This window comes from Podarcis vaucheri, assembly GCF_965113315.1.
Source record: "Podarcis vaucheri genome assembly, chromosome: 2".
In the NCBI taxonomy this organism is placed as follows: Eukaryota; Metazoa; Chordata; class Lepidosauria; order Squamata; family Lacertidae; genus Podarcis; species Podarcis vaucheri.
The window spans coordinates 5,165,701-5,179,076 of NC_138760.1; the positions used below are offsets into that span (position 1 = coordinate 5,165,701).

The 13,376-nt window shown below is 46.8% G+C and overlaps 1 protein-coding gene across 2 annotated transcripts; it reads right to left on the reverse strand.

The window, feature by feature from the left end:
* Nucleotides 1-222: 222 nt before the first annotated feature.
* On the reverse strand, nucleotides 223-2,487 carry LOC309524509 (rho guanine nucleotide exchange factor 11-like). 2 transcript variants are annotated; one of them, XM_082209079.1, is made up of 3 exons: nucleotides 2,152-2,487; nucleotides 1,608-1,711; nucleotides 223-685 (listed from the first exon to the last, which is right to left on the reverse strand). In XM_082209079.1, the coding sequence occupies exons 1-3, from the start codon at nucleotides 2,175-2,177 to the stop codon at nucleotides 513-515; spliced, it is 303 nt and encodes a 100-aa protein (XP_082065205.1). In that variant the 5' UTR covers nucleotides 2,178-2,487; the 3' UTR covers nucleotides 223-512. The 2 variants fall into 2 exon arrangements, with proteins under 2 accessions (XP_082065205.1, XP_082065204.1); XM_082209078.1 differs by lacking the exon at nucleotides 2,152-2,487 and having other exon boundaries at nucleotides 1,608-2,034.
* Nucleotides 2,488-13,376: the final 10,889 nt, after the last annotated feature.

Below are 13,376 nucleotides of genomic sequence, written 5' to 3' on the forward strand. Positions count from 1 at the left end.
TATTGCAGTCGTTAAGAGTCGTCAACAGGCTCATCTCAGCTATCTGCCAATCTCCGATTCCCACCACCCTTCTGAGTAATACCCCTCCCCATCTTCTCACTATATAGAAGGATCTGGCAACTTCTGTTTCAGTGTATCTGAAGAAGTGTGCATGCATACGAAAGCTCATACCAAGAACTAACTTAGTTGGTCTTTAAGGTGCTACTGGAAGGAATTTTTTTATTGTTGATAATGTACATCTTACAGAATGTCCCATATTTGCAAAAAAAGAATTACGATTCCAAAAGTGGACACGTGGGTGTGTCTTGGCAGGAGAGGTATTTTCTTCCACTTACCCACCGTCTTCTTTTTGCTGATGCGCAGCTGCAGACGCCCCTCCTGGATTAGCTGGTGCTCCATAAGGTCAAGGTTTTGCACAGCAGGGGCAGAAAAAAGGCAGCAATTCACAGAGGGGAAGAGCAGGACAAGGCCAGGGATTGGAGGGGAGGGCGAAGGGGAGGCCCTACCTGGAACTACCTGGCCAGTGGCTGGCTGCTCTTGCGCAGAGATTGGTCATCCAGGCGCTGTTGGTAGACTTGCAGCTGCCAGTGGTTCTCTGCTTGCTGCAGCTTCTCCTGGATGTCTTCCAGGATCTCCTTGACCTGATCGCAGGCCAGGCAGAGATACTGGTGCTCATAGGTTGACTCTGAGTGAGGAAGGTGCAGAGAGAGAGAGTGGGACACAGAGGCTGCCTGCAAAGTTGGTTTTATTTAAAGCAACTCCCAGCACAAACTAGGAACAAGGCTGCATTTAAAAGCAAACAGGTCTGGAAGGCAGATGAGCAGCAGCAGCCCAGATGCACAAGGCAAATGGATCCTTGTTTGCCGGTAGGAAAAAATTGGGCTGCTGAACAAGACCTATGCCCTACAGCCTCAGGGGGCACTAATGCAAGCAGACGGGGGTTGCGTAAACACACACCATCGTCTCTCCCCCCCCCCCACCCTCTTGGGTGCTGGCTTTCCCTAGTAAGGGAGGCTCAAGGCAGCTCACAATCTCCCAAAGATAGAAAGCATATCAACATGGAATCATGGAGAGATGCAGCTCTCCTGGGACACCCCCCCCCCCACCACACAAAGATCAGGAGAAAGAGATATAGACCAGTGTTTTTCAACCACTGTTCCGCGGCACACTAGTGTGCCGCGAGATGTTGCCTGGAGGGAGGCGGGCGAGTCGGGCGGCGAGAGGCGGGGCGGCGGCAGCGAGGAGAGGCCGCCCAGCGTGGGGCTCTCGCCGTCTGCCTGCCTGGCTGCCTGCGAGCTCAGCGGGCAGCGCCTCCGTCCGCAGCGCCCGCCTCGCGGCTCTTATTCCCTGCCCCTGCCAAAGCTCACCCAGCCAAGCCGCGCTCTCCTTCCTGCCTCGCTTTGCTGCCTCCTCCCCCCACCCCCAAAGCTTGGAGGTTCCCCGGCAAGGGGGAGAGAAAAAAATTGAAACTTACACTTTCGTGCGTCCCTCCCAGCGTGACGCTGTGCGCTGACGTCACGGGGCTGTAATGGTGGTGTGCCTTGAGATTTTTTTCATCAAACAAGTGTGCCTTTGCCCAAAAAATGTTGGGAAACACTGAGCTAGACCATTGGTGTGCTGGATGATCTTATTCAGCAGCACAGGGTAACTGGCCAGGCACTGCATCTCACAATCCAGGAAATCGGTCAGCCGGCGGTCGTGGCATTCAGGGCTGCTCTCAATTTCCAGGGAAAGGCAGAGAAGAAAGCAGACAGGCAGCATGTTTCTGGACACCAGAGAAAGTCAGCCACCTCCAGGGCCACAAGCAGCAAAACCAGGGGGGTGAGCCTTGCTGCTCAGCTCCTGCCTGCTCAGGGAATTCTCTGTTGGGGCATCTGGGTTGCTGCTGTCAGAACAGAAGGCTGCCCCTCATTCCAAGGACACCAAACCCAGGGAAAGCCCCCAGAACCCCTGCAATCTCGCACCACCTGGAGACTGGGGTGGCATGGAGCTGGAGTTTACCCCCTAACCTACTCCTGCACGTTTGCATTTGCCCAGGGAGTGGGTAGCAGGGAGAAGAGGACAGGCCTCCTGCCCCCCAGGGACAGTGCCCAGCTAGCAGCTGAGAAGGCCCCTTCCGTGAGCTCAGCCTCCTCTTCTCACACAGCTTACCTGGATGACACGCCAGAACCGCGCATCTCTCTGCTACTTCATTTTAAGAATCTCCAGGGCCCTGGCCTGCTGCAAGCTGCACTTCAGGGTGGCCTGCCGGAGCTCCTCACTTACAGCCACACCAAACTGGGGGGAAGGAAGGAAGGAGGGGGGCAGGGGAGAGGAAACATGCCTGGTGAGAATCAGGAAATCAAGGGCCAAAGTCCACTGGAGACCCACAAGCAGCCCCCTCCAAGTTGCCACCAGCCTCTCCACCCTGCTCTGGGATCCTTACCTGGGAAAGCAGCAGTCCCTGATCTCCTCAATGAGAGGCCCTTTCTCCTGCAGATCTTCATTTTCCCCATCAGAGAACCTAGGAGGAGAGGGAAGAAACACGGGAGGGGAGGCTGAGCAAGGCAACGGGAGGGGGGGAATAAAGAATAACCCCAGCAGGGACAGGAGGGGGACAGAGATGGCCTGCTCTTTTTAAAATGCCACTTTCTCAGTGGTGGGGAGACCAGGCGTCTCATTTGTTTATGTCATTTACACCCCACCCTGCCCTCCAAGTAGCTTAAGAGGGTGTCCATGGATTCCCTCCTCATTTAATCCTCACAACCCTGTGGGGTGGGTTAGGCTTAGAGGCAGCAACTGGCTGCCACCTCCATCCTCCTCTGCCCAAGGCAGTGGATGCCTCTGAACAATCCCCATTCCTGGGGGGGGGGCATTGTGCTTGCACTCCTGCCCTGCTGCTTGTGGGCCCCCCTGAAAACAGGCTGCAGGTTTAGCTGGGCCCCTTGGGCCTGATCCTGCGGCAGAGCTCTTTGGATGCTGTGCTTCTATTTTTGTCCCTCCTCCCTCTGCTCCTGACCCACCCAGGAAGAAGCGGAGGCCTGGGCCAGCCACAGAATGGGGACCGGTCTGGAGGGGAAACAGGCTTGCTATGGTGAGGCATCAGGCATAAGCCTGCATTTTATTAATGTTTGATCAGGACTTGTATATTAAAGAGAGCTTAAAGATTTTCAAAAGTTTCAAGCCAGAAGACCAGCAGTTTACAACCTTGGTAATGTTTATTCTTCTAGACAAGGGCCCCTTTGATTGATAGCAGAAAACAATTCTCAAAGTCGTAAAAGCTGAAATTACAGGACACGGACCCTACATGTTACAGAAGATAAAAAAGGCAGAGATAAACATAATTAATAGTTGGTAAATAGTAAAATAATATCAATGTGCCTCCCAGTAAATGACCCAGATCTTCTTTCTAAGGTTAAAAGGCCAAGACCAAATGGGGAAGCATCTAGCTAGCAAGTCTTTTTGTCTAATGGGAAAAGCAGCTGGCTGAAGGAGGGGTTGTAAACTGGAGAGGCTTCTTTTGAAACTGTTTTTTTACTGAGTTCCTTCCTTTCTACTTTGAGAAGCTTTATTCTTTTAAAAGGTTACCTATGATAATGTATGAAATATATTAGCTTAAATATATTGGCTTAAATGTAACTATGCAAAGGATTTAGAAAGTAACAAATTTAGATGTTAGATTCTTATTTCATAGAATCATAGAGTCCTAGAGTTCGAATAGACCACGGGGGCCATTGAGCCCAGCCTCTTGCCAGACAAGAAGACGCCATCAAATGCTGTCCTGATATATTAGCTGTCAGACATTTGTTTAGAAACCTTCAAATGAAGTAGATCTTTCAATGTTGATGTGAAACTCAAGATCCTTGACATATGTTTAAGATAAAAATTTAAGATTAACCATTTGTTTTAGAAGGCAAAAGGGCAAGGAGGGCAAGAGGTGAGCTGGTAATTAAGATTCCTTGTTGAGACACATGTAAGATATATTACTACTTATTTGTCATTTATAGATGTAACAATATATAGCTGTTTGTGTTCCATATAAGGACAGGAGGATGTGGGTGTATCTTTTAGGATTGGGTATAGCAATCAGCCAATAGGAAATCCAACTAGGCTGATTGGACAGAGGCAGCCACAGGAGGAGCAAAGGGGGCTGGATTAAGGGAATATAAGGGCTGGCCATAATGGCAGGAGGCAGGCCAGAGCTTGGTAACCATATACCACTGTGCCTCTCATTTATTTGTCTGACAAATAAATAATTATTTTAATTTCTCTATTGCTGCGTTGAATATTTCATTCCAGCTAAGCGTTAACCACAAGCAGGGTGCTACATTTTATGGTGCCTGCGACTCGGATAAGTGGTCTGCTGGAACGCAGCCCCTTCGCCCTACTGGGCAGGGTACAAGAGAGAGGATCTCTAAACTGCTTACCCAGCGCGCACTGGAAAGTTTTTTTCCAGGGGAACGCAGAAGTCTCATCTGTCTGATACCCTGCTCACTGGCGGCGACGGACCGGGGGGAAACGGAACCAACCAAGGGTAAGTGCACAAAGGGATTTTTGGCCCTCCAATTAATTGGGAGGAAGAGAAGTCTTGATCAAACTTCTGCGTCTCAGTAAGTGGGAACTGAGTACGCTAGGTGGTTGGGTATATCAGATGGTGGTCTGGTGGGGGAAAAGGGAAGAATGGGAGGTAGCGTGTGGTGAAGTATCTAGCGCATTGTATGTGTGAGAAAGTACAGAGCAATCTGTAGCTGACCTGAGTGTGGAGTGGGTAGTACTTCGGTTCTCAGTAAGGCGACTTCACTGAGCAAGGAAACTCACGAAGTGTGTGTGTGAGTGACTGAGTGGATACTTCACAGGGCCATACAATGGGAGTTGGGGGTTCAAAGGGGGGAAATACACCTCTTGAATGCATGTTAAGTAATTTTAAGAAAGCCTTCTCAGGGGCATATGGAGTCAAAATGACGCCAGAGCGCCTGAGAACGTTATGTGAATTAGAGTGGCCGAAGCAAAATACTGAATGGCCATCTCAAGGAACCTTTGATATAAATTTAGTAAGCAAACTTTGGTCTAACATCGCCAAAGAAACTGGAGGATGCCCAGAACAATTTTCATATATAGATTCTTGGCTGAGCACATTAAATAAAAATCCTCCATGGATAAGGGAATGCAAAGTCCAACGATGCAAATTATTGGCTGTAAAAGCCGAAGCTAGGAAAGGAATCTTGCCAAATAAACTCAAACCCATTTTTGAGGGACCAGAGGAAGAGCTGCTTCCACCTCCACCCTATGCTCCACATCGAAGGGAGCCTAATCCAAACACTCCACCAGTTGTAACCCCAAGGCAAGAAAGTGGAATGAATAATGGGGCTGGAGCCACAGAACTTGATTCCTTGATAGATTATGATAAATATCTTCAGGAGGCATTGGAGGCCTATAATAAAGCCCAAGCAGAAGTGGTTATTCCATCTGTGAGTCCCAGTAGAACTCCATCTACAGTCTCTTTTAGTGGAACAACTGATTGCCTACCCCAAACTCCTGTACATCCAAGTCCTAGAGAATTATTACAGAAGTTACAGGGAGACCTTAATCGGTCAGCAAGCAATACAGCCAGGCGTATAAAGCTGCTAAAAGAACGCCTTGGGACAAATACCATCCCCTATGATTTGAGGCCCCTAGAGCAAAGCGAAGAGAAAGATTACGTACTAGCCCCTCTCAGAAGAGTATTTGATGCACTTGAGGAGCCTGTGCTGGTTAACGGGCAACCCGGACGACGGCCACCTCGAACTTCGACCCTTCAGTACATTCCATTCACAACTACGGATCTGATGAATTGGAAAACACACACCCCATCTTTCGCAGAAAAACCTCAGGCTATGATGGACTTGGTGACTTCAATAATAAATACTCATAGTCCTACTTGGACAGATTGCCGCCAGCTCCTGAATACTCTGTTCACCACTGAGGAAAGGAGAGACATAATTGAAAAGGCACAGATATATTTGCGTGAGCAGGCCAGAGTGGGAAATGTTTTTAATATTGACCATCATCTCCAAGACAACTTTCCCTTGGAAGATCCTAATTGGGATCCAAACAATGCAATTCATCTGGCCAGGCTTACCACCTACCGCCAGACGCTTGTGCAAGGTATTCGCAGGGCATGCCAGAAGCCCACTAATATGTCTAAAGTCTCAGAAGTAGAACAGAAATCAAATGAGAGTCCAGGAGACTTTTTAGAGAGGCTGCAAGAAGCCTATCGTATATGGACTCCTTTTGATCCTGAAGCCCCTGAAAACAGCAGAATGATTACTGCTACATTTGTGGCCCAGTGCGCTTCTGACATTCGTAAGAAAATTCAGAAATCAGAAGGATGGGAAGGGATGCTGATGAGCCAAATTATGGCCATTGCACGCCGAGTTTATCGGAATAGGGATGAGGCTGAGAAGCAAGAGAAGAAGAAGTGGCAGAAGGAAAAGATGGTAATGCTGGCCACAGCAGTGAAGCAAGACTACCGCCCCTTAAATGGAGGAAGAGGGCGGGGAAGGAATCCACCACTGGGAAGGAATCAATGTGCAAATTGCAAGAAGGAGGGTCATTGGAAGCGGGAGTGTCCTGAACCCCTGAGGTTGGAAGAAGTACGCCCAGGCCCAGGCCCAGGCCCAGGCTCCGGCCCAAGAAACCAGGGACGGGGACGGGGAATGATCCGAGATGGAAGATATCAGAGACCTGGAGAAGGACGGAGTAGGGACAATGTCATTGGACTGGCAGAGGAGGATTTTACCCAAGACTAGGAACGACCGGACTCCATAAAGTTAGGCTTCCAGGAGCCCACGGTCACGATTCAATTAGGGAGCCATTTAATAGACTTTATGATTGATACTGGGGCTGAATACTCAGTACTCCCAGAACTATTGCAGAAAAAGGCATCCAAAAGTGTAGTCATTAAAAGTGCCACTGGTCAGTCAGCTAAGAGGTCTTTCCTCCAACCTTTGGAATGCCAGATTGGGGGGCATCGTTTAACCCATCAGTTTTTGTATATACCTGAGTGTCCAATACCTCTCTTAGGTAGAGATATGCTGTCCAAATTGCAGGCCCAAATCACCTTCACTCCTCGAGGTCCAGAAATGAAACTGCCATCAAAGGCAGCAGGAATAATTTCCCTCTCAGTACCTAAGGAACAATCATGGCGCCTAATGTCAGCCCTGCAAGTCCAACCCACATTGGATACAGAGTTAAACAAGCTCCTCCGAACCCTACAGGTGCCACCAGGAGTATGGGCCGAAAATAGCCCCCCAGGAATGGCTAAGAATATAGCTCCAATTGTAGTAACCTTAAAACCTATGGCTACCCCTGTATCTGTAAAGCAATATCCTTTACCCCGGCGAGCAGCAGAGGGCATCCAGAAACATTTGGACCGCCTATTAAAATATGGTCTGCTTAAACCCTGCCAATCAGAATGGAACACACCCCTTTTGCCTGTTCGAAAACCTGGGACAGATGAATATAGGCCAGTGCAGGACTTGAGGCTCGTAAACCAGGCTATCGAGACCTTGCACCCAAATGTACCAAACCCATACACCCTGCTGAGTTTGATCCCACCAGAAGCAACATTTTTTACTGTATTGGACTTGAAAGATGCATTCTTCTGTTGCCGGCTGGCACCACAGAGCCAACCTATATTTGCCTTCCAGTGGGAAGACCCTTTGACAGGAACAAAAGGCCAGCTAACCTGGACGAGATTGCCCCAGGGATTCAAAAATTCCCCAACTTTATTTGGCACTGCCTTGGCGAAGGATCTAACAAGTTACCCCTCAATACCTGGAGAAAAGGTGGTTCTGCAATATGTAGATGACCTTATACTAGCAGCAAAGGATTTTGATACCTGTAAAGAAGGTACAGAGGAACTGCTCCACTTGCTCTGGCAAGCTGGCTATCGAGTTTCCCAGAAAAAGGCACAGTTATGTTTAGAAAAGGTCAAATATTTGGGCTTTGACATCTCACACCAACAACGAGCACTGAGACCAGAGAGGAAAGAAGCTATTTGCCTTATCAAGGAACCTACCACAAGGAAACAACTCAGAGGATTCTTGGGAACAGCAGGGTTTTGTAGACTATGGATACCTGATTTCAGCAGTCTGGCCAAGCCCTTACATGAAAGCACTCGAGGTGCAGAAAAGGACCCATTCGTATGGGGACCTGAGCAGCAACAAGCCTTTTTAGTTATCAAACAACGACTTATGGAGGCCCCAGCCCTTGGACTGCCTAATTCGGAAAAACCCTTTCAGCTGTATGTACATGAACAGAATGGGATTGCAGCGGCAGTCCTGACCCAGAGATTAGGAAGTTGGAACCGTCCAGTAGCTTATTTGTCAAAACAATTGGACTCAGTAGCAAAAGGATGGCCTCCATGCCTAAGGGCAGTAGCGGCCACTGCAAGCCTTGTCAAAGAAGCTGATAAATTTACCTTTGGCCAGACGATGTACGTGAATGTACCTCATGCTGTTCTGACACTCATGGAATATAAGGGTAGTTATTGGCTAACGAACCCAAGGATGGCTAGGTACCAAGGCCTATTGTGTGAAAATCCCAGGATTCATCTACGAGTAGTGAATATGCTCAATCCAGCGACTTTGCTGCCCCTACCAGAGGTAGATGATGAAGAATCACATGATTGTCTCCAAATAATGGATGAAGTTTATTCCAGTAGACCTGATCTGAAAGATGAACCATTGAAAAATCCAGATGTTGTATATTATACTGATGGTAGCAGTTACCTGCATGAAGGTGCCAGACGAGCAGGATATGCTGTGGTCACCAATGAGGAAGTTGTGGAAGCTGAAGCTTTGCCTGCTGGCACCTCGGCACAAAAAGCTGAACTTATAGGTTTAACAAGAGCTCTGCAATTGGCAGCCGGATGTAAGGCAAACATCTATACTGATTCTAAATATGCCTTCTTAACCCTGCATGCACATGGTGCTCTATGGAAAGAAAGAGGTCTAATAGGAGCCCACGGGAAGGCCTTGAAATATGGACCTGAAGTAGAAATCCTGTTAGAAGCAGTATGGGCTCCAGAACAGATTGCTGTAATGCACTGCAAAGGTCATGGACGAGGAAGGGATCCAATAACCAGAGGAAATCATGCTGCTGACAAAGCAGCCCGAGAGGCAGCCCAAAAGCCTGTGGGAGGATTTATAGCAGCCCTCATACCAGAGGTAGTTCCAGAAGAAGTTAAACCTCACTATACCCCAGAAGAGAGGAAGTGGGCTGAACAGGAAGGAGCGGTTGTGAAGGACGGCTGGATGATCCTGCCAGACAATAGGATTTATGTACCTCATCACCTAGCAGGCACAATTGTAAGAAATTATCATGAATCTACTCACCTTGGCGGTACTGCAACCAGAGAGAGTCTCAGTCGGAAGTTGTATATTATTAATCTATCACAATTAGCAACTTGCATTTCACAGAAATGTGTTCTTTGTGCTAAAAACAATCCCAGGCAGGGACCGGTACAACCTCCTGGAATCCAACATGTGGGATATGTCCCCATGGAAAGCCTAATTGTGGACTTCACAGAGCTGGTCCCTTCTAAGGGATTCAAGTATCTCCTTGTGTTTGTGGATACTCTTACCGGATGGGTTGAAGCTTTTCCCACCCGAACTGAAAAGGCACGAGAGGTAACTAAGAGACTCCTCACTGAATTGATCCCGAGATTTGGGTTACCTAGATGCATTGGAAGTGACAATGGGCCAGCGTTCATTGATCAAGTAGTACAAGAAGTATGTCGAGTCCTACAAGTGAAATGGAGACTGCATGCAGCATATAGGCCTCAGAGTTCAGGGAAAACTGAAAGAATGAATCGGACTTTGAAAACCCAATTGGCAAAATTAACCCAGGAAACGGGATTGGGATGGGTAGATGTGTTACCCATAACACTGTTTCGTGTTCGGTGTGCACCCACAAAAAGACTTAAGTTGTCACCTTTTGAGCTCCTGTATGGGAGACCGCCCTCCTTTGTTCAGGATATTTCAGTTGACCTTAAACAAATAGGAGACCATGTGACACAGGGACAAGTGCAATCTCTCTCCCGTGTTTTTGTTTCTCTTAACAGGTGGGCCCTCGAGCGCACGCCGTGCAGCATTGCCGAGCCGATTCATCAGTTCCAGGCTGGCGATAGCGTATGGGTGAAAGAGTGGAAACGTGATCCACTTGCACCTAAGTGGCGTGGACCTTACACCGTCTTGCTCTCTACTCCAACAGCGGTGAAGGTAGCTGAGGTGACCCCCTGGATTCATCACTCCCGTTTGAAGAAGTCCGAAGGCAGTTGGACGTGCAAAGGTGACCCCTCTAATCCTCTTAAACTGACTCTCTCCAAAAACCCCTGTATCTAGCCCTACCGGGAACGGGCTAGGTCACGGGCAACATTAGACGACCGGCCTGCTGCAGCCACAACCTGGAAGCTGGCTGACCTGCGCACGCCTGAAGCTTGAGGAGCATCTGAACCAGCGATTGTGAAAGGAAAGATTCTCTTATACAATTGATTGACTGCCCCCCCCCTTGTGGAACAATTATCAGAGATATTACTTATTGGGGATCCTCGGGATATATGTTTTGGTCTTGGTGGTTCCCCATTCCTGTCACTGGGGGAATTATATTGGGACTAATATTTATTTGCTATCACTATAAGGTAATCTTTTGTGGAAGGAATGCATATGCTAGACATCAACATGATTCTATTATTAATCCTGATCCCTTGGGAAGGGGAAGGGTCCTTGAATCTGGCCAAATTGACTAAATATGGATTCCACCATGACCACAATATGTGGGTAGGTTTAGCTGAAATGGTAGCCAATGTTGCAAATAGGACCAATTGCCTTGTTTGCTCTCTCGGGCCAGATGATTCAGAGGGAGGTATGCCCTTATTACCGATACCATTAGATGCCATTGGTATGGTAAGCGAAATACCACACCAAACAGAAGTACAGAATTTCCCCGGATGGAACTCAACTAAACCATTACGAGTTATACCTGTACAAGGGGAATTCTGTGTACATAAATCATCAGATGCAGCTGATTCTACCATGATAGGCTCTTCTCATTGTCACTATACTTGGGATAATATTAAGAATACCTGGGCACACGATACTACCTATCGAACTCGGGATGCCTTGCCCTGTGCACCTCCTTTTATTCATGCATGGAAAGTGGTATGGAACATAACTGTGACAGAAAAAGGCAATCTAACATACTGCACTGTGAACTCTCTACCTCTTTTGCTATTTCGCCTTCTGTACTCCACGTACCAAAGACCTCAGACACGATGGTTGTGGTGGATATGTGGAGAATGGGCATACAAGAAACTCCCCTCCAAATGGAGTGGGACTTGTTTTCTGGGATGGGTATTGCCACCAATGTGGATTATGCCCACTAATTTGGCCAAGCGAACACGAAGAAACGCTGATATTTCTCATATAGCAGGAGGAAGTACCCAAAGTTGGAGCGGTACTGATGATTGGCCACCAGAGCGCATTATAGCCTATTATGATCCTGCCTCCTGGAATCCTGGTGAGCTCATACAAGGGGCACGGGATCCTATTTATAATCTAAACAGAATAATTCGATTGCAAGCAGTAGTGGAACTTGTAACCAATGCAACGGCCCGGAGTTTGAGACTTATTGCACAACAGTTGGATGAAAGTAGAGCCGCCATTTTGCAGCTGAAAATGGGAATGGATTATGTACTTGCCAAGCAGGGAGGCCTATGTGGAGTCTTGAACTTGACAGGGAATGCCTGTTGCTTTAACATTTCAGATAATGGTGAGGCAATCCGTGTGTTGGCCACAAAGATGGAGAATATAGCACATGTCCCAGTACAAACATGGGAAGGATGGGATATGGGATGGCTCACCAATTGGTTACCTAATGTCACAGGACTCAAAGGGATACTATTGTCTTGCTTGTTTTTCTTGACAGTAGTGGTAATGGTTTTATGTATGATGCCATGTATCATTTCATGTTTTAGAAGTACAATTAGCAAGATGGTTTCAAATGAAACTCTACCTCATATCATGGCCCTATACAGAGCTTTACCTCAGGAATATGATGAAGGTCAAGCTATCAAGGACACTTGGGACGAAGGTCCTTGAGCTTGAAAGGGGGGAATGAGGCATCAGGCATAAGCCTGCATTTTATTAATGTTTGATCAGGACTTGTATATTAAAGAGAGCTTAAAGATTTTCAAAAGTTTCAAGCCAGAAGACCAGCAGTTTACAACCTTGGTAATGTTTATTCTTCTAGACAAGGGCCCCTTTGATTGATAGCAGAAAACAATTCTCAAAGTCGTAAAAGCTGAAATTACAGGACACGGACCCTACATGTTACAGAAGATAAAAAAGGCAGAGATAAACATAATTAATAGTTGGTAAATAGTAAAATAATATCAATGTGCCTCCCAGTAAATGACCCAGATCTTCTTTCTAAGGTTAAAAGGCCAAGACCAAATGGGGAAGCATCTAGCTAGCAAGTCTTTTTGTCTAATGGGAAAAGCAGCTGGCTGAAGGAGGGGTTGTAAACTGGAGAGGCTTCTTTTGAAACTGTTTTTTTACTGAGTTCCTTCCTTTCTACTTTGAGAAGCTTTATTCTTTTAAAAGGTTACCTATGATAATGTATGAAATATATTAGCTTAAATATATTGGCTTAAATGTAACTATGCAAAGGATTTAGAAAGTAACAAATTTAGATGTTAGATTCTTATTTCATAGAATCATAGAGTCCTAGAGTTCGAATAGACCACGGGGGCCATTGAGCCCAGCCTCTTGCCAGACAAGAAGACGCCATCAAATGCTGTCCTGATATATTAGCTGTCAGACATTTGTTTAGAAACCTTCAAATGAAGTAGATCTTTCAATGTTGATGTGAAACTCAAGATCCTTGACATATGTTTAAGATAAAAATTTAAGATTAACCATTTGTTTTAGAAGGCAAAAGGGCAAGGAGGGCAAGAGGTGAGCTGGTAATTAAGATTCCTTGTTGAGACACATGTAAGATATATTACTACTTATTTGTCATTTATAGATGTAACAATATATAGCTGTTTGTGTTCCATATAAGGACAGGAGGATGTGGGTGTATCTTTTAGGATTGGGTATAGCAATCAGCCAATAGGAAATCCAACTAGGCTGATTGGACAGAGGCAGCCACAGGAGGAGCAAAGGGGGCTGGATTAAGGGAATATAAGGGCTGGCCATAATGGCAGGAGGCAGGCCAGAGCTTGGTAACCATATACCACTGTGCCTCTCATTTATTTGTCTGACAAATAAATAATTATTTTAATTTCTCTATTGCTGCGTTGAATATTTCATTCCAGCTAAGCGTTAACCACAAGCAGGGTGCTACAATGGATC